The following is a 27,467-nucleotide window of genomic DNA, read 5'->3' as shown; positions in this document are numbered from 1 at the left end:
GAGTGAATATTTAATAAATAATAGACTTGAAACAAAACACGGACAGCATCTGGACAGGGGAAACATAATGACATTAATGCTGACAAAGGGATCAAACTGAGGGAGCCCGGCGAGCCGGCTGAGCCGGCTGAGGCGTGGCAGCCCGGCGAGCCGGCTGAGGCGTGGCAGCCCGGCGAGCCGGCTGAGGCGTGGCAGCCCGGCGAGCCGGCTGAGGCGTGGCAGCCCGGCGAGCCGGCTGAGGCGTGGGAGTCCGACGAGCCGACTGAGGCGTGGGAGCCCGACGAGCCGGCTGAGGCGTTGAGAGCCGAAGGAGCCTGCTGAGGCGTGGGAGCCTGATGAGCTGGCTGACAGTATCCAATGCACACCTGAGCCAGCTAAGGCATGGAAGCCTGACGAGCCAGCTGAGGCATCCTCGGTTCCTCCAACCAAACCAAAAACAAAAAATCTCCCTGATGCTTCCAATATTAGTGTTCAGTGTTCTGTGAGGACAGACGCTGGGAGGCAAAAAGCAAGTACAGGGAGTGAATATTTAATAAATAACAGATATGAAACAAAACACGGACAGCATCTGGACAGGGGAAACATAATGACATTAATGCTGACATGGGGATCTAACTGAGGAATAGACAGATATAGAGGAGACGATCAATAAAGTGATGGATTCCAGGTGAGTCCAATGTAGCTCTGATGCGTGTAATGATGGTGACAGGTGTACGTAATGATCGGCATCCTGGCATCCTCGAGTGCCAGAGAGGGGGAGCGGGAGCAGGCGTGACACTAACTCCATAATCCTGCTTTGTAGAATACAACTATGATATACAGTACCAGTTTCAACAGTTTTAGAATAATAGTGAAGACATCAAAACTATGAAATAACATATATGGAATCATGTAGTAACAGAAAAAGTGCTAAATATATCAAAATATATTTTATATTTGAGATTCATCAAAGTAGCCACCATTTGCCTTGATGACAGCTTTGCACACTTTTGGCATTCTCTCAACCAGCTTCATGAGGTAGTCACCTGGAATGCATTTCAATTAACAGGTGTGCCTTGTTAAAAGTGAATTTGTGGAATTTCTTTCCTTCTTAATGAGTTTGAGCCAATCAGTTGTTGTGACAAGGTAGGGGTGGTATACAGAAGACCAAGTCCATATCATGGCAAGAACAGCTCAAATAAGCAAAAACAAACGACAGTCCATCATTACTTTAAGACATGAAGGTCAGTAAATCCGGAGAATTTCAAGAACTTTGAAAGTTTCTCCAAGTGCAGTCGCAAAACCATTAAGCACTATGATGAAACTGGCTCTCATAGGGACCGCCACAGGAAAGGAAGACCCAGAGTTACTTCTGCTGCAGAGGATAAGTTCATTAGAGTTACCAGCCTCAGAAATTGCATCCCAAATAAATGTTTCACAGAGTTCAAGTAACAGACACATCTCAACATCAACTGTTCAGAGGATACAGTGTGAATCAGGCCTTCATGGTCGAATTGCTGCAAAGAAACCATTACTAAAGGGCAGCAATAAGAAGAAGAGACTTGCTTGGACCAGTGGACCAGTGGAAATCTGTCCTTTGGTCTGATGAGTCCAAATTTGAGATTTTTGGTTCCAACCGCCATGTCTTTGTGAAACGCAGAGTAGGTGAACGGATGATCTCTGCATGTGAAGTTCCCACCGTGAAGCATGAAGGAGGAGGTGTGATGGTGTGTGGGTGCTTTGCTGGTGACACTGTTGGTGATTTATTTAGAATTCAAGGCACACTTGGTTTGCACTTAGTGGGAATATCATTTGTGTTTCAACAGGACAATGGCCCAACACACCTCCAGGCTTTGTAAGAGCTATTTGACTAAAAGGAGAGTGATGGAGTGCTACATCAGATTATCTTGCCTCCACAATCACCTGACCTCAACCCAATTGAGATGGTTTGTGAGGAGTCGGACCGCAGAGTGAAGGAAAAGCAGCTAACATGTGCTCAGCATATGTGGGAACTCCCAGGTGAAGCTGGTTGAGAGAATGCCAAGAGTGTGCAAAGCTGTCATCAAGTCAAAGGATGACTACTTTGAAGAACAAACTAATTCAAATATATTTTATAACACTTTTTTGGCTACTACATGAATCCATATGTGTTATTTCATAGTTTTGATGTCTTCACTATTGTTCTACAATGTAGAAAATATAAAAAATGAAGAAAAACCCTTGAATGAGTAGGTGTGTCCAAACTTTAGACTGGTACTGTACTTTTGCCCTCACATTCACCTGCATGAAAACAACAAAAAGTAAACAACAACAACCGTGAACCCTAACACATTCTTTACGTCTCTCCTCCTCAGTCTCTCACGACTGGATGGGAATCAGGTGGACATGAGTCTGCAGTGTGGAGCTGTCTGCTCCCACTCCCAGTGTGTTGTGTATAAACAGAGGTAGAGGTGAGAGGTGCCTCCACTGGCTGATTGTGTTGACCTGCAGTCACATGCTCACTGGAGAATGTGATTGGCTAATTGCCTTGAAATCCAGTAGAAAGGCATCTAACGGCAGGATTACCTAACGAACCTGTTAAAGATTTTGAGGCCCTCTCTCTCACACACACACACACACACACAAACACGCGCACACACATACACACACAACTCCTTGTCGTACTAATTAAAAAGTGCTGAAGCAGTTTCCGCCCCCATTGTTGCACCATAACCACGATGTCTCTGTGAAAACAACCAAAGGAAAAAAACTGCTGTGGATGGATAAAATATTCTGGTCGGCATTGGCGCTCGTCCAACAGTGTAAGATTAATAATTTAATCTGAGTTGCGTTGCTAGCAGGACTGTGAATCAGAACTCAGTGACCGCAGGGAATTGTACCTGCAATGTACTATATTTTCTGGATCAGGTTGTACATTTCTACCTCTGTTGTTGTGTTGATCTGTTCGAAGAGGATTGTTCCAGGATGGTTTTCCATGGGAGTGTGTGTGTGTGTGTGTGTGTGTGTGTGTGTGTGTGTGTGTGTGTGTGTGTGTGTGTGTGTGTGTGTGTGTGTGTGTGTGTGTGTGTGTGTGTACATAAAAAGCGTGGATTGGCATGCCCTTATTTAGGAGTGCTGTGTTTGGCAGAATTTAGTTTTAGCGGGCTAGTGTAGATTTCCCATGTGGGGCTGAGAGCAGGTCGTTAGGGCCAGGAGGACTAATTAGACTAGCGGAGGAAGGCTTAAATTAAGCAACGGGCTGGCACAGATAAACAGAGAGCAGACACAGAAACTAACAGCAGCGCTACCATGATAGCCTCACACACACATTCGGACTCACACGCACACACACTGACGCATATACACACCACGCACGCACACAAGAACACCAGACACACGCCTAGAACCAGGACAGTCCAACACACACACAACCAGCTAATGAGGATCTGAAAATAAAACGGATTAACAACGTGGTATTGTGCAGTACATCCTTGCTATTGTGCAGTACATCCTTGCTATTGTGCAGTACATCCTTGCTATTGTGCATTGCTGTGGATCTGTACATGTTATGTTATGGCAAGAGTTGTTCTGCACTCAGAGCATTGCTGTGCTATTGGTACTGGGGTACCTTCAGGGCAGACCTATGATAAAGTACCTACCCTCAAGGCAGACCTATGATAAAGTACCTACCCTCAAGGCAGACCTATGATAAAGTACCTACCCTCAGGGCAGTAGCACCTGGGTCCTGCCAGGCTGCTGGAGCAGGTAGCACCGTTTCTGCAGGGCTGAGACAGGCAGTGGTCCACCTGCAACTGGCAAAGATCACCCTGGAACCCTGTAGCACACAGACGAAACACAGTGTCACATAGCATTAAACCTGAACACACACAGGAGCCAAATATACACACGCAACTCTAAAGCATTGACATGCAAACCAACCAACTACCACTATAACAAGCATGCACGGATGCATCACACACACACACACATTTCACACCGGTCACCCTACGTCTCACACTTCCCCATGACTGTCTATCCTCATTAACTCATTAGGTCAATTCAAAACAGAACCCTCACTCTTCCAAGAACAAGTCAACAAGTCCTGCATCTAGCCAATTACCTCCAGCCTTACTACCCATCAAGCCAATTAACATTAATCATGTAGTGCGGCCTCCATATTGCTCTGGATGAGCCTGTGAGAACCCAATGCCCTCAGTCTGTCAGGCAGACAGACACACCACCACAGTCCTGTAATCACCCTTCTCTAATAAGATGTGGCTGGCCATCAACAACAGCCTCTGCTTCTATAACAAGGTAATTAACCTGTCAAGTAGATCAGAGCTGCACTCACTGGCCCGGGCCCCAAACATATCTAGTTGATAAGTTGAAAGGTTGCATTCTTCTCTGCATTCCCTATTTCATTTGGAGACACTCACACACACGCAGGCATGCATTCCACATGGGGTTGGGCAGAGCGGGCTCGTAATGGCTGGAGCGGAATCGGTGGAATGGTGTCAAATACATCAACCACTTTTGATTTGCAAGTGTTTGATGCCATTCCATTTGCACCGTTCCGGCCATTATTATGAGCCGTCCTCCCCTCAGCAGGCTCCTGTGATGCACGCTCATACGCATGTACAGACAGACACACACACACACACAAACAAAGTAGTTACCTGGGGGGCAGATACAAGTGAAGTTACGGCCCTCGTCCCCCTGCCTCAAGTCACTACAGATGGCGTAGTTCTGGCAGGGCCTGAGGCGGCAGGCATCAAACTCCTCACAGAATATCCCAGAGTAACCATCCTCACACTCACAGAAGAAGGTGCTCTAGAGGTCAGAGGGGACACGGGGTCACTGTCACATACTGACTCAAAACACTTTATACATCACTGGGATGGTTCTGGATACTGGGGCTACATGGGGCTCTGCGATTCTCTATTGTTAGTCCTGTACACCTCACCGATGCCCTTTTCCTCCCAGCTCCCCATAGTGTGGTGTGCTAAATCACCCTGTAACAATGCACCTGTAGGGGGGAGGGAACGAGTTAGCAGGACCTCAGTCTATCACGCGTCTCCTCTCCCTCCCTTCCTCTCTTCTCTTTTCTTTTCTCTCACTCTTCACCTTGGTTCTCTCCATTTCCTCTCTCTACTCCTCTGTGCAGCAGTGATCAGTGTGCTAACAGTGACGCCCCTAGGGACCTAGCGAGAGGGGGGGCCCCAGGGAGTAGTAGAGATGCAGGACTTAAGACCTCTGTCTCCATCCCTCAATACCTTTCTGGCAATAAGGCACGGTCTTTATTCTGTCTTGCTTATCTTTTTCTCCTCTCAGTCTCCTGTTGCTATGTTACCGCATAGTGTATCATCAAGACAATACTATCGCAATCTTACAATATTCTGCTGAATTACAGCAGTTACCTTCCAGTATATTGAGGGGAAAACCTGTTTTCTGAATATTGAAAGTGACATTTTAAGCCTTGAAATATTGTTCACAGGATCAAGCCCAAAGACAAGGGACTGATTCACCAACTCAAGGGCAGCTGACATCACATATCTGATCCCTGACCTCTTACCACAGAGGGCTGAGTGATGCACTTCCCCTTCCCAGAGCATTGTGGGTCGCTGAAGCGGCTGCCAGGCTCCACACAGCTGCTGGCCTTCACTGTCAGATTGAGACGCAGGGTGACCTCCGAGCCACTGGGGGCGCCCATGCGCAACACACCTACAACGGGAGAGAGAAAAAACAGTTATTCTAAGGTCCTAGCTGATTCACCTTGATAAATATGAAAAGGCTGACCACATGTGAGCAATATTGAACAAACTGCCTATTTAGCTAGAGATAAAATGGTGGTTGGGGGGTGAGGGGTCGACAAGGACTTAGGTACAGAGGCTAGGTGCAGAGAGAGGTGATGGTTCCTTGCAAAGAAGATTATGTTTAAACTAACAGAAGATGAACATCATTGCGCACAACATTGACCAGATCACCTTATGTTTGACAAATGTTCTAGGAGGGGTTGCATATGGATCATTGCCTGGATAAGACACCTCTAGCTGCCACTGCAAAAGAAAAATTGATTCCTCTGCGACCAACTATTAGAGAAATGTTGAAGAAAAGGCCATGTGAGCAAATTATGAATCAAAACAGAAGCATCCATTTTAAAATAGACTCAAAGTTAAGATTAACAGCCATCGTTATGAACCTCCTCTGAGCCAATAAGGCGTGAGCACAGCCAGGATAAGTCATTGCCACAGCAAAGCCCAGCAGCCAATCAGGAGTCTGTACAAGCTGGTCCCCTAACACCTCACCATTTTCTGGTTAGATCAGCCCAGTGACGTCTGTTCCTCACAACACAAGCTCACAAATGCACAGTCACTGCTCTTCTTGGATGCAGCACTCCCATGCAGTCACACCCCTGCTGCGTTTAGACAGGCAGCCCAATTCTGATATTTTTTTCACTAATTGGTCTTTTGACCAATCACATCAGATCTTTTCACATCAGATCTTTTTCAGATGTGAACTGATTGGTCAAAAGAGCAATTAGTGAGAAAAAAATCAGAATTGAGCTGCCTGTCTAAACGTAGCATTAAACACGCACACTGTAAAAAGGACAACTTCACCACATCAAAGGGATGATGGACGGAGCCATGTACCGTCAAATCTTGGGTGAGAACCTCCTTCCCTCAGCCAGGGCATTAACAATGGATCGTGGATGGGTATTCCAGCATGACAAAGACCCAAAACACACGGCCAAGGCAACAAAGGAGTGGCTCAAGAAGAAGCACATTAAGGTCCTGGAGTGGCCTAGCCAGTCTCCAGACCTTAATCCCATAGAAAATTTGCGGAGGGAGCTGAAGGTTCGAGTTGCCAAACGTCAGCCTCGAAACCTTAATGACTTGGAGAAGATCTGCAAAGAGGAGTGGGACAAAATCCCTCCTGAGATGTGTGCAAACCTGGTGGCCAACTACAAGAAACGTCTGTCCTCTGTGATTGCCAATAAGGGTTTTGCCACCAAGTACTAAGTCATGTTTTGCAGAGGGGTCAAATATGTATAACATTTTTGACATGTGTTTTTCTGGATTTTTTTGTTGTTATTCTGTCTCTCACCGTTCAAATAAACCTACCATTAAAATTATAGACTGATCATTTCTTTGTCAGTGGGCAAACGTACAAAATCAGCAGGGGATCAAATATCTTTTCCCCTCACTGTATATGTATATTTTACAGTCCACTCTGTATGCCACCATCAGTATTTCATTCACACCGTCTGTCTCATGTACGTACATGCATCTATGCACGAGTGGGAACGTGTGTGCACGTGTGCGTGTGTAGTGCATGTTTTTGCATGTGAGGCAGATTATGTGGGATGCACACAAGCAGACATAAACACAGCTCCACAGCAGTCTTGCTCTCAAGGACGTGACTCATTTATTATCCAGAGAGGTAAACCGTCAAACACGATGACAGAAAAACAACTCTTTCTCTCTCTTTAATTCTCTCTCCCCTTCCTGTCCTCTCTCCCGTCCCTCACTCCCCCTCATTCTCCCTCTATCTCTCTCTCTTCTCCCCCCTCTCTCTTGATGTTGCTCCCCCCTCCCCCACCCCCCCCCCCCCCACAAACACCATCTCCTCAGACAGAGCCGCAGGATCTCAGGCGGAGTGTCTTCAGCCAGCACAAGGTCAGTGGACAGACAAGCTGAGACATGACAAAGCTGTGTTGTTATGGAGGCCACGCACAGGGGTCAAGTAGAAAATTCACTAAAGGGTAGGACACCAATTATGACGCCACACCTGCTGGGATCTACCGAACCCTCAGGGCGTACGTTACTGTAACATTCCTCATTGAAAATAGAAAGACTTAGCGATAAAATATGCAGAAAGATAACCAAATTGAATTCCAGAGCCAAGTGTTTATGTGCGCCACCCCCATACAAATGAGCCATTATCATACTGTTTATGGATTTTATGGATATTGTGTTCTTGATTGACATTTCATGCAAATTACTGATCCAGACAACTCGGAACACAGCAGAGAAGGTGAATGGTAAAATTGAAAACATGGAATACCATACTATCCTATTCATGGCTCTGACTTTGAGGTACCTTATACCAATAAACTACACGTATGTTCTACGTATAAATATGTATAATATGCACTGTTATCACTATATGTGCTATGGAAGGATCCATTCCCTTGGAGTTGAAGATAGCCATCTCTAACCCAAAATACAGTATGCACCAATGACAGGTTTGGAAATATGGAAGCGATAGTGCCATAACACATATGAATATATGTTTACCACCAAATGGACAGACAGAATAGAGTAACCCATATTCCTCCATATGGTTTTTAACAGTTGTATTGAAGTGGCAGAAAGCCTTCTGTTCCACATGGGAACCAATAGGATTACATAAGTAAGTAAATTGAGATGGAGGAGGGGCCTTACTGAGGAAGTAATTGTGTCTTATGCATTACACCATCAGATGTGCTACTGGATTCATTTCTTAGGAGACCTCTTACCATAAAACATACGCATCAGTGGTAGGTAAACAAGTGCTTGCTACATGTGTCTAGGTTTCCCACAAGATGGACAGGAGGAGAGAATAACAGGAGAAAGTTCCTTCCTCCATATTATTTTTTTTGTTTGTGACCAACTTTTAATTTAGTTAAGTATGTATATATTTTTTTTTGGGGGGGGGGGGGTACAGGTACAAACACCATCAAGGAAATGCATTCAAAGATAACCCAAACCACCCCTCCTCCACATCTACCCGCCCGCATCCTCCCTCCCCACCCGGAAACCATGTCCCCCCCCCCCCACCTCCCGAATCCATATTGTTTTTTTTGTAGCAGTATTATTGTAGTTGTGGAAGTGCTTCCTACTTACTGAGGAAGTAGTTGTGTCCCAGGGGGAGGGAGTGGTCAGGGACCACCAGTCCATCTGAGACCTGCTGGAACCACATGATGGTCCCCTCCACCAAGGAGGAATGCTGGAAGCCATCCTTGTCAACACGCCACAGGACGGGAGCGCCACTCACATTCACCACAATCCTGAAGAGAGAGGGAGAGAAAGAGAGGGGAGAGGGGAGGGGGGGATAGAGAGTGTAAGAGAGAAAGAGAGGGGAGAGGGGAGGGGGGATAGAGAGTGTAAGAGAGAAAGAGAGGGGAGAGGGGGGGATAGAGAGTGTAAGAGAGAAAGAGAGGGGAGAGGGGAAAGGGGAGAGGGGATAGAGAGTGTAAGAGAGAAAGAGAGGGGAGAGGGGAGGGGGAATAGAGAGTGTAAGAGAGAAAGAAAGGAGAGAGGGGAGGGGGGATAGAGAGTGTAAGAGAGAAAGAGAGGGGAGAGGGGAGGGGGGGATAGAGAGTGTAAGAGAGAAAGAGAGGGGAGAGGGGGGGGATAGAGAGTGTAAGAGAGAAAGAGAGGGGAGAGGGGAGGGGGGATTGAGAGTGTAAGAGAGAAAGAGAGGGGAGAGGGAGAGGGGAGGGGGGATAGAGAGTGTAAGAGAGAAAGAGAGGGGAGAGGGGAGGGGGGGATAGAGAGTGTAAGAGAGAAAGAGAGGGGAGAGGGGAGGGGGGATAGAGAGTGTAAGAGAGAAAGAGAGGGGAGAGGGGGGGGATAGAGAGTGTAAGAGAGAAAGAGAGGGGAGAGGGGAGGGGGGGATAAAGAGAGTGTAAGAGAGAAAGAGAGGGGAGAGGGGATAGAGAGTGTAAGAGAGAAAGAGAGGGGAGAGGGGAGGGGGAATAGAGAGTGTAAGAGAGAAAGAGAGGGGAGAGGGGAGGGGGGATAGAGAGTGTAAGAGAGAAAGAGAGGGGAGAGGAGAGGGGAGGGGGGGATAGAGAGTGTAAGAGAGAAAGAGAGGGGAGAGGGGGATAGAGAGTGTAAGAGAGAAAGAGAGGGGAGAGGGGAGGGGGGATAGAGAGTGTAAGAGAGAAAGAGAGGGGAGAGGGGAGGGAGGGGTAGAGAGTGTAAGAGAGAAAGAGAGGGGAGAGGGGAGGGGGGATAGAGAGTGTAAGAGAGAAAGATAGGGAAGAGGGGAGTGGAGGGGGGATAGAGAGTGTAAGAGAGAAAGAGAGGGGAGAGGGGGGGGGGATAGAGAGTGTAAGAGAGAAAGAGAGGGGAGAGGGGAGGGGGGGATAGAGAGTGTAAGAGAGAGAGGGGAGAGGGGAGGGGGGGATAGAGAGTGTAAGAGAGAAAGAGAGTCTGAGCCAAACACTTTTGTTACCAGCCTGTTACAGTGCTTTCAGAAAGTATTCATACCACTTGATTTATTCCACATCTTGTTGTTACAGCCAGAATATTTAAAAATAATACAATTACAAAAATTCACACTCATCTACACACCCCATCATGACAAAGAGAAAACATGTTGTTGTTTTTTTACATTTGAGCAAATTGATTTAAAAAAAATTATATACAGAAATATCTAACTTAAATAAGTATTCACACACCTTTGTTATGACACTCCAAATTGAACTTAGGTGCATCCAATTTCTTTGTTCATCCTTGACATGGAGTCCACCTGTGGCCAATTCAATTGTTTGGACATGATTTAGAATGAAACATACACGCCCATAGAAGGGTCCACAGTTGACAATGCATGTCAGATCAGAAACTATAACATGAAGTCCAATGAACTGTCCGTAGATCTCCGAGATAGAATTGTGATGAGGCATATATCTGGGAAACAATTTCAAGAGTGTTGAAAGTTTCCAAGAGCACCGTGGTCTCCATCATTGGGAAATTGAAAAAATGTGAAACTACCCAGACTCTGCCTCGAGCTGGCTGTCCATCCAAACTGAGCAACCGTGCAAGAAGGACCCAATGACCACTCTAACAGATCTACAGAGTTCCTTGGCTGTGATGGGAGAACCTGCTAGAAGGACCACAGACTCTACAGCACTTCAACAATCTGGGCTTTATGGGAGAGTGGCCAGACAGAAGCCACATAATACACCTGGAGTTTGCAAAAACACATGTGAACAACTCTGTGATCATAAGGCAAATTATTCTGTGGTCTGATGTGACAAAAATTGAACTCTTTGGCCTGAATGCAAAGCGGTATGTCTGGAGAAAACCAGGCACAGCTCAGCACCCATCTAACACCATTCCTACCGTGAAACATGGTGGTGGCGGCATCATGCTATGGGGTTGCTTTTCAGTGGCAGAGGCTGGGAGACTGGTAAGGATAGAGAGAACAATTAATGGAGCCAAATACAAGCAGATCCTTGATGAAAACCTGCTTCAGAGTACAAACAACCTTGGACTGGGGGCGAAGATTTGACCCCAAGCATACAGCCAAAGCAATGCTGGAATGGCTTTAGATCAAGAATGTGAAAGTCCTTGAGTCAAAGCCTAGAAATCTGTGAAAAATGCTGTCCACCGCTACTCCCCATCTAACTTAACAGAGCTTGAGAAAATCTGCAAGGAAGAATGGGAGAAAATCCACAAATCCAGATGTGCAAAGCTGATACAAACATACCCAAAAATTACTCAAAGCTGTTATCGCCGGCAAAGTATTAACTCAGGGGTGTGAAGTAGCGACTCAGGGGTGTGAAGTAGCGACTCAGGGGTGTGAAGTAGCGACTCAGGGGTGTGAAGTAGCGACTCAGGGGTGTGAAGTAGCGACTCAGGGGTGTGAAGTAGCGACTCAGGGGTGTGAAGTAGCGACTCAGGGGTGTGAAGTAGCGACTCAGGGGTGTGAAGTAGCGACTCAGGGGTGTGAATACTTATGTAAAGTAGATATTTCTGTATTTCAATTTCAATAAATCTGCTTTCACTTTGTCATTATGGAATACTGTGTGTAGATGCGTGAGAACACAACAAAATGGGAAATAAGTCAAGGGGTATGAATACCTTCTGAAGGGACTGTTTACGTTTTTATAAAACACACAAAACCCTGTGCTAGTAGGATGGGATGGTGGACATGAGTAATGCCTGTTCCTGTCTGTCTCAGTGGGGGGTACTATACTGCTCACTGTGGTGTCTGTACAGCCCCGAAGGCCAGGGAGTAGAGTTATGACTGATGTGGTCAAGGGCCATTACTCATCTGACTTTGGGCCAATTACTTGAAGAGAGAGTCTCTCTGCACAGACAGAGAGTGTCAGCAAAGCAGATGCACTCTAACTCAACACAAGACCAGCTACACTCCCAGACTCCTCCCACTGGCTGAGTCACTCACAGATAAAGAAAACACACACACATAAGTAAATAAGAAAGCATTGACCTTTCGAAAGCCTTCGATACTGCTGACAATTTTTTTGTTGTTGCATAAATTACAAGCTTATGGGCTTCGAAATAGAGACCTCGAACTGGTTTAGGAGCTACTTGGTTTATAGGAAACAGTTTGTTTCGTGGCACAGTATCGGAGTTCAAGAACATGCCCTGTGGAGTTCCTCAAGCTTTGATCCTTGGTCCATAGTGTTTTAAATGTATGTTAATGTCAATTTTGATTGATTGTACACTATATTGTTTGCTGATGACACCAACATCTTTCTGTCTGATAAAGATGGTCAGAAATTGATCGTTAAAATGAATTCGTAATAAAACAAATTTAGACGACTGGTTTAAAGCAAATAAGGTGTCTTAAAATTAGGGCTGTCAAAGTTATGCGCAACCTGTTTATCGTTTACACCGTAAATCATGTCTCCATTTCTTCACCGCATGGAAACGTTCAAGAACACGTGTTTTAGTAACAGACCCTTTAAAGCACAGAACACAACATGGAACACAGCTACAGTCAATGCTTGTGCATTAAAATGGCTGAAGACTGTGTGCCTCTAGCCAGAATCATGTAAAAGTTATGCCCGACATTACCAGAGTTATATTTTTTCTTTCTGCCGCAGATTCGTGTGCATGTCGTCGGCCATTTTAAAATAGCGCGTGTGTGTGCTGTGCGCAAGTGTAAACTTCAAGAACACTGATAAGAGGGAATAGGCCTACTTAAACATTGATAAGAGGGAGTAAGCCTACTTAAACATTGATAACAGGGAGTAGGCCTACTTAAACATTGGTAAGAGGGAGTAGGTCTACTTAAACATTGATAAGAGGGAGTAGGCCTACTTAAACATTGATAAGAGGGAATAGGCCTACTTAAACATTGATAAGAGGGAGTAGGTCTACTTAAACATTGATAAGAGGGAGTAAGCCTACTTAAACATTGATAAGAGGGAGTAGGTCTACTTAAACATTGATAAGAGGGAGTAAGTGTCATGTACTGTCATGTTGTGTCTTGTCTCTGTCCTTTCCCTTCACCCTGTCTCTCTCTGCTGGTCGTTGTTAGGTTACCTTTTCTCCCCCTCTTTTCCCCCAGCTGTGCCTTGTCTCCTCCTAACCACCTCGTCACCCCTTTTCCCACCTGTTCCCTTTTTCCCTCTGATTAGGTCCCTATATCTCTCTCTGTTTCTGCTCCTGTCCTTGTCGGATTCTTGTTTGTTGTGTTTCATGCCTGAGCCAGACTATCGTCATGTTTGCTGTAACCTTGTCCTGTCCTGTCGGAATCTGCCGGTCTATCTGAGCCTACCTATGTTTGGTTATTAAAGAAGCTCTGTTTAAGTTAGTTCGCTTTTGGGTCCTCATTCACTCACCGTAACAGAAGAATCCGACCAAGAATGGACCCAGCGACTTCGGATCCTCTCCACTCAGCCGTCGAGATCCAGGGAGCGATGCTAGGCAGACACGAGCAGGAATTGTCTGCTGCTCGACATGCCGTTGAGACCCTGGCCACCCAAGTCTCCAACCTCACAGAACAGGTTCACCATCTCCGCCTCGATCCACCGGCCACTTCCAGGGCTCTCGAATCTCCGGAGCCCAGAATCAATAACCCGCCGTGTTACTCTGGGGAGCCCACTGAATGCCGCTCGTTCCTCACCCAGTGTGATATTGTGTTTTCTCTCCAGCCCAACACTTACTCCAGGAGCACTGCTCGTGTCGCCTACGTCATATCTCTCCTTATTGGACGGGCTCGTGAGTGGGGCACGGCAATCTGGGAGGCAAGGGCTGAGTGTACTAACCAGTATCAGGACTTTAAGGAGGAGATGATACGGGTTTTTGATCGATCTGTTTTTGGGGAGGAGGCTTCCAGGGCCCTGTCTTCCCTATGTCAAGGTAATCGATCCATAACAGACTACTCTATTGAGTTTCGCACTCTTGCTGCCTCCAGTGGCTGGAACGAGCCGGCTTTGCTCGCTTGTTTTCTGGAGGGTCTCCGCGCAGAGGTAAAGGATGAGATTCTCTCCCGGGAGGTTCCTTCCAGCGTGGATTCCTTGATTGAACTCGCTATTCGCATTGAGCGACGGGTTGATCTTCGTCACCGAGCTCGTGGAAAGGAGCTCGCGTTCTCCGTTGCCCCCCTCTCCGCATCACTACCATCTTCCTCTGCCGGCTCGGGTGCTGAGCCCATGCAGCTGGGAGGTATCCGCATCTCGACTAAGGAGAGGGAACGGAGAATCACCAACCGCCTCTGTCTCTATTGCGGTTCCGCTGGTCATTTTGTCATTTCATGTCCAGTAAAAGGCCAGAGCTCATCAGTAAGCGGAGGGCTACTGGTGAGCGCTACTACTCCTGTCTCTCCTTCAAGATCCTGCACTACCTTGTCGGTCCATCTACGCTGGACCGGTTCGTCAGCTTCCTGCAGTGCCTTAATAGACTCTGGGGCGGAGGGCTGTTTTATGGACGAGACCTGGGCTCGGGAACATGACATTCCTCTCAGACAGTTAAAGGAGCCCACGGCCTTGTTCGCCCTGGATGGTAGTCCTCTCCCCAGGATTCAGCGTGAGACGCTACCTTTAACCCTCACTGTTTCTGGTAATCATAGTGAAACCATTTATTTTTTAATTTTTCGTTCACCTTTTACACCTGTTGTTTTGGGCCATCCCTGGCTAGTTTGTCATAATCCTTCCATTAATTGGTCTAGTAATTCTATCCTCTCCTGGAACGTCTCTTGTCATGTGAAATGTTTAATGTCTGCTATCCCTCCTGTTTCCTCTGTCTCTTCTTCACAGGAGGAGCCTGGTGATTTGACAGGGGTGCCGGAGGAATATCACGATCTGCGCACGGTGTTCAGTCGGTCCAGGGCCACCTCTCTTCCTCCACACCGGTCGTATGATTGTAGTATTGATCTCCTTCCGGGAACCACCCCCCCCGGGGTAGACTATACTCTCTGTCGGCTCCCGAACGTAAGGCTCTCGAAGATTATTTGTCTGTAGCTCTTGACGCGGGTACCATAGTCCCCTCCTCCTCTCCCGCCGGAGCGGGGTTTTTTTTTTGTCAAGAAGAAGGACGGGTCTCTGCGCCCCTGCATAGATTATCGAGGGCTGAATGACATAACAGTGAAGAATCGTTATCCGCTTCCTCTTATGTCTTCAGCCTTCGAGATCCTGCAGGGAGCCAGGTTTTTCACTAAGTTGGACCTTCGTAACGCTTACCATCTCGTGCGCATCAGGGAGGGGGACGAGTGGAAGACGGCGTTTAACACTCCGTTAGGGCACTTTGAATACCGGGTTCTTCCTTTCGGCCTCGCTAACGCTCCAGCTGTCTTTCAGGCATTAGTCAATGATGTCCTGAGAGACATGCTGAACATCTTTGTTTTCGTTTACCTTGACGATATCCTGATTTTTTCACCGTCACTCCAGATTCATGTTCAGCACGTTCGACGTGTCCTCCAGCGCCTTTTAGAGAATTGTCTTTTTGTGAAGGCTGAGAAGTGCACTTTTCATGCCTCCTCCGTCACATTTCTCGGTTCTGTTATTTCCGCTGAAGGCATTAAGATGGATCCCGCTAAGGTCCAAGCTGTCATTGATTGGCCCGTCCCTAAGTCACGCGTCGAGCTGCAGCGCTTTCTCGGCTTCGCGAACTTCTATCGTCGTTTCATCCGTAATTTCGGTCAGGTGGCAGCTCCTCTCACAGCCCTTACTTCTGTCAAGACGTGCTTTAAGTGGTCCGTTTCCGCCCAGGGAGCTTTTGATCTCCTCAAGAATCGTTTTACATCCGCTCCTATCCTTGTTACACCTGACGTCTCTAGACAGTTCGTTGTCGAGGTTGACGCGTCAGAGGTGGGCGTGGGAGCCATTCTTTCTCAGCGCTCCCTCTCTGACGACAAGGTCCACCCATGCGCGTATTTTTCTCATCGCCTGTCGCCGTCGGAACGTAACTATGATGTGGGTAACCGCGAACTGCTCGCCATCCGGTTAGCCCTAGGCGAATGGCGACAGTGGTTGGAGGGGGCGACCGTTCCTTTTGTCGTTTGGACTGACCATAGGAACCTTGAGTACATCCGTTCTGCCAAACGACTTAATGCGCGTCAGGCGCGTTGGGCGCTGTTTTTCGCTCGTTTCGAGTTCGTGATTTCTTATCGTCCGGGCTCTAAGAACACCAAGCCTGATGCTTTGTCTCGTCTCTTCAGTTCTTCAGTAGCCTCCACTGACCCCGAGGGGATTCTCCCTGAGGGGCGTGTTGTCGGGTTGACTGTCTGGGGAATTGAGAGGCAGGTAAAGCAAGCGCTCACTCACACTCCGTCGCCGCGCGCTTGTCCTAGGAACCTTCTTTTCGTTCCCGTTCCTACTCGTCTGGCCGTTCTTCAGTGGGCTCACTCTGCCAAGTTAGCCGGCCACCCTGGCGTTCGGGGTACGCTTGCTTCCATTCGCCAGCGTTTTTGGTGGCCCACCCGGGAGCATGACACGCGTCGTTTCGTGGCTGCTTGTTCGGTCTGCGCGCAGACTAAGTCCGGTAACTCTCCTCCTGCCGGCCGTCTCAGGCCGCTTCCTATTCCCTCTCGACCGTGGTCTCACATCGCCTTAGATTTTGTCACCGGACTGCCTTCGTCAGCGGGGAAGACTGTTATTCTTACGGTTGTCGATAGGTTCTCTAAGGCGGCTCATTTCATTCCCCTTGCTAAGCTTCCTTCTGCTAAAGAGACGGCACAAATCATCATCGAGAATGTTTTCAGAATTCATGGCCTTCCGTCAGACGTCGTTTCGGACAGAGGTCCGCAATTCACGTCTCAATTTTGGAGGGAGTTTTGCCGTTTGATTGGGGCTTCCGTCAGTCTCTCTTCCGGCTTTCACCCCCAGTCTAACGGTCAAGCAGAACGGGCCAATCAGACTATTGGTCGCATCTTACGCAGTCTTTCTTTTCGCAACCCTGCGTCTTGGTCAGAACAGCTCCCCTGGGCAGAATACGCCCACAACTCGCTTCCTTCGTCTGCGACCGGGCTATCTCCTTTTCAGAGTAGCCTCGGGTACCAGCCTCCGCTGTTCTCATCTCAGTTCGCCGAGTCCAGCGTCCCCTCCGCTCAGGCTTTTGTCCAACGTTGCGAGCGCACCTGGAAGAGGGTCAGGTCTGCACTTTGCCGTTATAGGACGCAGACTGTGAGGGCTGCTAATAAGCGTAGAACTAAGAGTCCTAGATATTGTCGCGGTCAGAGAGTTTGGCTCTCCACTCAGAACCTTCCCCTTAAGACGGCTTCTCGCAAGTTGACCCCGCGGTTCATTGGTCCGTTCCGTATTTCTCGGGTCATTAATCCTGTCGCAGTTCGACTTCTTCTTCCGCGATACCTTCGTCGCGTCCACCCGGTCTTCCATGTCTCCTGCATCAAGCCCGTCCTTCGCGCCCCCGCTCGTCTTCCCCCCCCCCCCCCCATCCTTGTCGAGGGCGCACCCATCTACAGGGTCCGTAGAATTTTGGACATGCGTCCTCGGGGCCGTGGTCACCAGTACCTCGTAGATTGGGAGGGGTACGGTCCTGAGGAGAGGAGTTGGGTTCCCTCTCGGGACGTGCTGGACCGTGCGCTGATCGAGGATTTCCTCCGTTGCCGCCAGGTTTCCTCCTCGAGTGCGCCAGGAGGCGCTCGGTGAGTGGGGGGGTACTGTCATGTACTGTCATGTTGTGTCTTGTCTCTGTCTTTTCCCTTCACCCTGTCTCCCTCTGCTGGTCGTTGTTAGGTTACCTTTTCTCCCCCTCTTTTCCCCCAGCTGTGCCTTGTCTCCTCCTAACCACCTCGTCACCCCTTTTCCCACCTGTTCCCTTTTTCCCTCTGATTAGGTCCCTATATCTCTCTTTGTTTCTGCTCCTGTCCTTGTCGGATTCTTGTTTGTTGTGTTTCATGCCTGAGCCAGACTATCGTCATGTTTGCTGTAACCTTGTCCTGTCCTGTCGGAATCTGCCGGTCTATCTGAGCCTACCTATGTTTGGTTATTAAAGAAGCTCTGTTTAAGTTAGTTCGCTTTTGGGTCCTCATTCACTCACCGTAACAGTAAGCCTACTTAAACATTGATAAGAGGGAGTAGGTCTACTTAAACATTGATAAGAGGGAGCAGGCCTACTTAAACATTGATAAGAGGGAGTAGGCCTACTTAAACATTGATAAGAGGGAGTAGGCCTACTTAAACATTGATAAGAGGGAGTAGGCCTACTTAAACATTGATAACAGGGAGTAAGCCTACTTAAACATTGATAAGAGGGAGTAGGTCTACTTAAACATTGATAACAGGGAGTAGGCCTACTTAAACATTGATAAGAGGGAGTAGGCCTACTTAAACATTGATAAGAGGGAGTAGGCCTACTTAAACATTGATAAGAGGGAGTAGGCCTACTTAAACATTGGGAGCATTAATAGCTGTATGTTACAGTGACTTTTGTGTTGTTTATGGTGAAAATGCTATTGAAACATTCTGATGTAGATCATTTTGTGTTTCCGTCCCTTACAATCAAAGCATAATATGCCTGTAACTCTGCACTGCTTTTTAAATGGAGAAATATTTATTTAGGGCCACACATGAGCAAATCGCGATGAACTAATGCCATTAACTCGATTCATTAGTTAAATCATTTGACAGCCCAATTTTATAAAGCTTTTACATGCTCGTGATTCTACATTTTCTATTAGGAAATCGATTATCCCGCGTTCAATCCACTAAATTATTGGGGGTCCTCATTGATGAAAAAACAAACTTAAAAAATCACATTTCAGTTGTTTAAAAAAAAATTGATGGGGCTGCAGCTGAGAGGGTCACCATTTCCAGTTCCTCGGTGCGCACATCACAGAGGACCTGAAATGGACCAATCACACCGACACCGGGCTGGAGAAGGTGCAACAGTGCCTCTTCAACCTCAGGTGGCTGAAGAAATTTCGCATGGGCCCTCAGATCCTCAAGAAGTTCTACAGCTGCACCATCGAGAGAATCTTAACCGGCTGTATCACCGCCTGGTATTGCAGCTGCACCGCCTTCAACCGCAAGGCTCTATAGAGGGTGGTGCGGACGGCTCAATACATCACTGGGGGGGGCGAGCTCTCTGCCCTCCAGGACATTTACACCAGGCGGTATCAGAGTAAGGCCTGGAAGATCACCAAGGACTCCTAGTTATCCGAGCCATGGACTGTTCACTCTGTTACAATCTGGCAAGCAGTATCGAAGCATCGGTTCTCGAACCAACAGGCTGCGAGACAGCTTCTACCACCAGGCCATCAGCCTGCTGAACAGCTAACCCTAGCTGACTCCCTGCAAAGACCTGACAACTTGTTATTTTTTATTATACTTCTTTATTATTGATAGTGATTATTGTGCTGCATTGTTGAAGGAGCTATAGCACGCAAGCATTTCACTGTACCTTATATACATGCTGTAAGCTGTGTATGCACGACTACAATTTGAAGTAAGTAAAGAAGCAATCTCATCTCATTCTCTCTCTCTCTCTCTCTCTCTGTAGCCATCTTCCATTTAGCCTCGTTCTCATTAGCATTCCTAAATTGATGTCACTTTCAGTTTGTGTCTGTGTGTGTGTGTGTCTGCATATGAGCTTGCACAAGCGCAGGCGCCATCAGTAATTAGACAGCACCACCAACACAACACAAACACTATATTTGCATTTAACCAAGAGCGGACACTGTTGTGCTGATAAAGACCTCGTGTGTCTCCAGTCACCCGTCATTCATAAAGACACACTATAAATGGACACCTACCACTTTGCATGACAAATAAAGGACATTTAGGATGCTTGCTTAAATCAGAATACATTGCAGTCAGGCACTATACTTGGGCAACACAATGGAGGTAATTTTCTACCATCGGGTTGGTGACTAAATAATGAAAGACTGCAAGTTCCATGTAAATGACACAGGACGATAATCACAAGACAATGATCTCAAGGGAAGACAGATGTAGTGCAGTCTCCAGTGTGGTTTTATGTAGAACTACAGTTCACTTGGGAGAGAGGCAGAGGTTAGGATAAACAGGAGAGAGAGGGAGAGTTTAGGATAAACAGGGGAGGGAGGGAGAGGTTAGGATAAACAGGGGAGAGAGGGAGGGAGAGGTTAGGATAAACAGGGGAGAGAGGGAGAGGTTAGGATAAACAGGGGAGAGAGGGAGGGAGAGGTTAGGATAAACAGGGGAGAGGGAGAGGTTAGGATAAACAGGAGAGAGAGGGAGAGGTTAGGATAAACAGGGTAGGGAGGGAGGGAGGGAGAGGTTAGGATTAACAGGGGAGAGAGGGAGAAGTTAGGATAAACAGGGGAGAGAGAAAGAGGTTAGGATAAACAGGGGAGAGAGGGAGAGTTTAGGATAAACAGGGGAGAGAGGGAGAGGTTAGGATAAACAGGGGAGAGAGGGATAGGTTAGGATAAACAGGGGAGGGAGGGAGGGAGAGGTTAGGATAAACAGGAGAGAGAGGGAGAGGTTAGGATAAACAGGGGAGGGAGGGAGGGAGAGGTTAGGATAAACAGGGGAGAGAGGGAGAGGTTAGGATAAACAGGGGAGAGAGGAAGAGGTTAGGATAAACAGGGGAGGGAGGGAGGGAGGGAGGGAGGGAGGGAGGGAGGGAGGGAGGGAGGGGTTAGGATACACAGGGGAGGGAGGGAGGGAGGGAGAGGTTAGGATAAACAGGGGAGGGAGGGAGAGGTTAGGATAAACAGGGGAGGGAGGGAGGGAGGGAGGGAGGGAGGGAGGGAGGGAGGGAGGGAGGGAGGGAAGGAGGGGTTAGGATAAACAGGGGAGGGAGGGAGGGAGGGAGGGAGGGAGGGAGGGAGGGAGGGAGGGAGGGAGGGAGGGAGGGAGGGAGGGAGGGAGAGGTTAGGATAAACAGGGGAGGGAGAGAGAGGTTAGGATAAACAGGAGAGAGAGGGAGAGGTTAGGATAAACAGGGGAGGGAGGGAGGGAGAGGTTAGGATAAACAGGGGAGAGAGGAAGAGGTTAGGATAAACAGGGGAGAGATGAAGAGGTTAGGATAAACAGGGGAGAGATGAAGAGGTTAGGATAAACAGGGGAGAGATGAAGAGGGTGGGAGGAAGAGAGGGAAAGGGAGATTTGGAGCACACAGGGGAGAGAGGGAGAGCACTATGTAAGCACACACACACACACACACAAACATATATATACACACAGATACATGCACTCACACACAGGAATGTACCAGTACTCTTACTTGATGGCAGTCTCCTCAGGCACCTCTAGAGAGAGAGTCAGAGTTCCAGAGGTCAGCTCACACAGCTCAGGACTCACACAATGCAGTCCCTCTGTCACCTGCAACAGGAACACACACACATACATACACATGCATGGACACACAGAGACACAGAGACACACATACACACTCACAAAACACACACACACATGCACACACATGCACGGACACACAGAGACCCACATACACACTCACAGAAACACGCACACATGCACGGACACACAGAGACACACATACACAATCACAGAAACACACACACACACACATACAAACATACACATGAAAATACACACACGAGGCAGCAAGAGGGTAAATGTCATTCTTTTATAGGACAAATAAAGAAGTTATGTGAACTCTGAACCTAGCTAGCTGATCAGCTGGTCTGTTGTGACTAATAGAGTACGTGTAGCATTAATCTCTGACCTGTTCTTTCTCCCACTGCACCACCAAGAGTCTCTGTCCAGCCTTAGGCTGCCACGGCTGCAGCGTGGGAGGGGCCTGCGTTGTAGTGGACACCATGGTTGGCTGGGAGGGTTGAGGGGCGGTTGTGGGCATGGCGGGTGTGGCAGGGTCCCAATTGGAGACAGGCAGCAGGTCCAAGGTGGCTTGCTCACACTTCTCCCCCTTGTACCCCTCGCTGCACTCGCAGGTGTAAGCCTCGCCCTCACCACTGCGGCTACAGTTGCCATGGAAACAGGGGCTGCTGGCACAGGGGTCTGTGAAAAACTGACAACACAAAGAGGAGAGGGAAAATGACTGAACATTTCAGACTCAATATTCGTTGTACATTAAACCTCTGTATATTATGGATGCATCACAAATGACAACTTTTCCTCCATAGTGCCCTCCTTTTGACCAGAGCTCTTTACTGTCCACTAACTACACCCTTTACAACCACTACTTCTGGTTTAAAAAAAGTAGCACACTACATGGGGAATAGGGTGTCATTCGAGACACAGCCTGTATCCTCACTATTCTGTAACGGCCATCACCATTGGCTCAGAGGATTCTCCCTTTGTCCATTATTAACACCTGGATGTTTATTACAACTTTTCCTGCTTAGGCTGCAAAACCAACAGTAGCAGAAAGTGCAATGTTATATGGCAGTTCTATTTTTATATAATGTAAGGGGGCTCAGTCTAAACTTTGGATAGTTCACAAGGGGCAGAACTTTCAGCCTAAACTCTCAAATCTCACTTTTTTCTATTTGTATTCATTATGGGTCCCCATTAGCTGCTGCCAAGGTAGCAGCCAGTCTTCCATTCTAAAACATTACAAGTCATTCACAGATTTCACAACACACTGTGTGCCCTCAGGCCCCTACTCCACCACTACCACATATCTACAGTACTGAATCCATGTGTATGTGTGTGTATAGTGCATATGGGGCGGCAGGGTAGCCTAGTGGTTAGAGCGTTGGGCTAGTAACCGGGAAGGTTGCAAGTTCAAATCCCTGAGCTGTCGTTCTGCCCCTGAACAAGGTACAAATCTGTCGTTCTGCCCCTGAACAAGGTACAAATCTGTCGTTCTGCCCCTGAACAAGGTACAAATCTGTCGTTTCCTAAGTCCTTTATTGTGGCACCTGACCACACGACTGAACAGTAGTCAAGGTGTGACAAAACTAGGGCCTGTAGGACCTGCCTTGTTGACAGCGTTGTTAAGAAGGCAGAGCATCGCTTTATTATGGACAGACTTCTCCCCGTCTTAGCTACTAATGTATCAACATGTTTTGACCATGACAGTTTACAATCCAGGGTTACTCCAAGCAGTTTAGTCACCTCAACTTGCTCAATTTCCACAGTATTTATTACAAGATTTAGTTGAGGTTTAGGGTTTAGTGAGTGTTTTGTCCCAAATACAATGCTTTTAGTTTTAGAAATATTTAGGGCTAACTTATTCCTTGCCACCCACTCTAAAACTAACTGCAATTAGTAATTTCAGTCGCTGTAGTAGCTGACGTGTATATTGTTGGGTCATCCTGTCTTTGCTTTTCACCATCTCTACTTGCTAAAGCCTGTTGCCAATATGTCCACTTCTCACATTCTAGCTTTGTTGTTGTATGTAAAGGCGACAACAAAAGACACATTAATGCAGTTACAAACAAATACTCAATCACCGGAGGCTCCAGGTTCCTCACGCACACACATGACTTGACTGGACCAGGACAGTCTCTCTTTCATGCTGCTTTATTTATTCCATTAATAATTCACCATATTTGGAGAGAGAATAAAAAAGGTCTGAAGAGATAAAAAAAAAGCTCTGACAAAAGCATTTGAAGGTGAGAGAAGCTGAAGCTAAGCCATGTTGACTCCAGTCCAGGACACGTTGGTCATATTCATTAGCAGGGGTGGTGGAGTAACAGATTACACCCAAAAAATAAAAACGATACCTGTAATCTGTTACGTTACCAGCAAACATTATTGTAATCAGATTAAGTGACTTTTGAAAAGATAGATGACTTTTACATTCAGAAAGATGTTTGCGAGAGAGAAAAAAAATCCTTGACACTTCTGTTTTCTCAATGACATTCGAATCAGAATTGAAGGAAGGCGCACGTTTTAAGTTTGTTCCACCTGAGCGAGTCTGACCACAAATCAGAGACCACTATGACGAAACACCAAACGTCTTTGATGGATCGCGGGAAAAGGCTGCTGTAGGCTACAGTCCAAGCAATGTCTTCCAAAAGTACCTGATCCAACTTGAATAAACGCTTGGAGGTAAGGATGACAGCAGTGGTGTAGTCTACGGCGATACGGATATCACAGTTTTCTTCAATTGCTAGCAAGCATCATTCAATACTGAAGCCACTTCTTCAAAACTCTTCACACAGTCTGCATTACCAACATGCATCTTGGCCAAACAGTTCATCTCACCTCCAAAACTCACTCAAACCACCAAAACACTTCATGTCTCAAAATAAGCTTGTTCGACCAGAACACTGTTAACAATTCTCACTCAGAAAGCATACATTGTCACTCATACCACACTGATCTAAAAAAAAACACTAACAGGGAGCATTACATAAACGAGGAACTTCTCCTTGAAGTTTGAATGATTTCACATAAATCAGTATTTCATTATAGAATAAGAATAACACCTTTTGACTTTGACTGTACTAAAGTATATGCCACAAGAATGAATCAGAAATGTGCTTCAATAGCCTTTCTTTTTTCTATATCTTCCCATGTAGTAATTTAGTTGTGAAAAATAGAAAGTAGAAACCAAACGAATTCCAGAAACTCCAGGGCTGCAATAATAATTACATAAAAACATGTATAATCATCATTACTGTACAGTACTGTGAGGGTTCTAGTTCTCATCAACATGTCTAGTATAATCACTCATACTGTACAGTACTGTGAGGGTTCTAGTTCTCATCAACATGTATAGTATAATCACTCATACTGTACAGTACTGTGAGGGTTCTAGTTCTCATCAACATGTATAGTATAATCATCATTACTGTACAGTACTGTGAGGGTTCTAGTTCTCATCAACATGTAGAGTATAATCATCATTACTGTACAGTACTGTGAGGGTTCTAGTTCTCATCAACATGTCTAGTATAATCATCATTACTGTACAGTACTGTGAGGGTTCTAGTTCTCATCAACATGTATAGTATAATCACTCATACTGTACAGTACTGTGAGGGTTCTAGTTCTCATCAACATGTAGAGTATAATCATCATTACTGTACAGTACTGTGAGGGTTCTAGTTCTCATCAACATGTAGAGTATAATCATCATTACTGTACAGTACTGTGAGGGTTCTAGTTCTCATCAACATGTATAGTATAATCATCATTACTGTACAGTACTGTGAGGGTTCTAGTTCTCATCAACATGTATAGTATAATCACTCATACTGTACAGTACTGTGAGGGTTCTAGTTCTCATCAACATGTCTAGTATAATCATCATTACTGTACAGTACTGTGAGGGTTCTAGTTCTCATCAACATGTAGAGTATAATCATCATTACTGTACAGTACTGTGAGGGTTCTAGTTCTCATCAACATGTCTAGTATAATCATCATTACTGTACAGTACTGTGAGGGTTCTAGTTCTCATCAACATGTATAGTATAATCACTCATACTGTACAGTACTGTGAGGGTTCTAGTTCTCATCAACATGTAGAGTATAATCATCATTACTGTACAGTACTGTGAGGGTTCTAGTTCTCATCAACATGTAGAGTATAATCATCATTACTGTACAGTACTGTGAGGGTTCTAGTTCTCATCAACATGTATAGTATAATCATCATTACTGTACAGTACTGTGAGGGTTCTAGTTCTCATCAACATGTATAGTATAATCACTCATACTGTACAGTACTGTGAGGGTTCTAGTTCTCATCAACATGTAGAGTATAATCATCATTACTGTACAGTACTGTGAGGGTTCTAGTTCTCATCAACATGTAGAGTATAATCATCATTACTGTACAGTACTGTGAGGGTTCTAGTTCTCATCAACATGTAGAGTATAATCAACCTTAGGGTACAGTACTGTGAGGGTTCTAGTTCTCATCAACATGTAGAGTATAATCAACCTTAGGGTACAGTACTGTGAGGGTTCTAGTTCTCATCAACATGTAGAGTATAATCAACCTTAGGGTACAGTACTGTGAGGGTTCTAGTTCTCATCAACATGTATAGTATAATCACTCATACTGTACAGTACTGTGAGGGTTCTAGTTCTCATCAACATGTATAGTATAATCATCATTACTGTACAGTACTGTGAGGGTTCTAGTTCTCATCAACATGTATAGTATAATCATCATTACTGTACAGTACTGTGAGGGTTCTAGTTCTCATCAACATGTATAGTATAATCACTCATACTGTACAGTACTGTGAGGGTTCTAGTTCTCATCAACATGTATAATATAATCATCATTACTGTACAGTACTGTGAGGGTTCTAGTTCTCATCAACATGTATAGTATAATCATCATTACTGTACAGTACTGTGAGGGTTCTAGTTCTCATCAACATGTATAGTATAATCATCATTACTGTACAGTACTGTGAGGGTTCTAGTTCTCATCAACATGTCTAGTATAATCATCATTACTGTACAGTACTGTGAGGGTTCTAGTTCTCATCAACATGTATAGTATAATCATCATTACTGTACAGTACTGTGAGGGTTCTAGTTCTCATCAACATGTATAGTATAATCATCATTACTGTACAGTACTGTGAGGGTTCTAGTTCTCATCAACATGTCTAGTATAATCATCATTACTGTACAGTACTGTGAGGGTTCTAGTTCTCATCAACATGTATAGTATAATCATCATTACTGTACAGTACTGTGAGGGTTCTAGTTCTCATCAACATGTATAGTATAATCACTCATACTGTACAGTACTGTGAGGGTTCTAGTTCTCATCAACATGTATAGTATAATCATCATTACTGTACAGTACTGTGAGGGTTCTAGTTCTCATCAACATGTATAGTATAATCATCATTACTGTACAGTACTGTGAGGGTTCTAGTTCTCATCAACATGTATAGTATAATCATCATTACTGTACAGTACTGTGAGGGTTCTAGTTCTCATCAACATGTCTAGTATAATCATCATTACTGTACAGTACTGTGAGGGTTCTAGTTCTCATCAACATGTATAGTATAATCATCATTACTGTACAGTACTGTGAGGGTTCTAGTTCTCATCAACATGTATAGTATAATCATCATTACTGTACAGTACTGTGAGGGTTCTAGTTCTCATCAACATGTGTAGTATAATCACTCATACTGTACAGTACTGTGAGGGTTCTAGTTCTCATCAACATGTAGAGTATAATCACCATTAGTGTACAGTACTGTGAGGGTTCTAGTTCTCATCAACATGTATAGTATAATCATCATTACTGTACAGTACTGTGAGGGTTCTAGTTCTCATCAACATGTCTAGTATAATCACTCATACTGTACAGTACTGTGAGGGTTCTAGTTCTCATCAACATGTATAGTATAATCATCATTACTGTACAGTATTGTGAGGGTTCTAGTTCTCATCAACATGTAGAGTA

At 46.0% G+C, this 27,467-nt stretch overlaps 1 protein-coding gene across 1 annotated transcript in view; it reads right to left on the bottom strand.

Annotated features, from left to right (window-relative positions):
- Positions 1-27,467, bottom strand: part of LOC110503319 (delta and Notch-like epidermal growth factor-related receptor) — an 81,182-nt gene that overhangs the window by 15,989 nt on the left and 37,726 nt on the right. Inside the window, exons 2-7 of the mRNA XM_090218281.1 lie at positions 21,831-22,133; positions 21,369-21,466; positions 8,844-9,007; positions 5,531-5,679; positions 4,635-4,788; positions 3,680-3,793 (exon numbers count right to left, since the gene is read on the bottom strand). Of these exons, the coding sequence (XP_090074407.1) occupies positions 3,680-3,793; positions 4,635-4,788; positions 5,531-5,679; positions 8,844-9,007; positions 21,369-21,466; positions 21,831-22,133 (982 nt within the window). The remainder of the gene's footprint in view (positions 1-3,679; positions 3,794-4,634; positions 4,789-5,530; positions 5,680-8,843; positions 9,008-21,368; positions 21,467-21,830; positions 22,134-27,467) is intronic.

The sequence above is a fragment of the Oncorhynchus mykiss genome, chromosome 24 (genome assembly GCF_057628025.1).
Source record: "Oncorhynchus mykiss isolate SJ-2025 chromosome 24, ASM5762802v1, whole genome shotgun sequence".
In the NCBI taxonomy this organism is placed as follows: Eukaryota; Metazoa; Chordata; class Actinopteri; order Salmoniformes; family Salmonidae; genus Oncorhynchus; species Oncorhynchus mykiss.
Note: the sequence above shows the minus strand (reverse complement) of the source record. Positions and strands in the feature narration are given on the sequence as shown.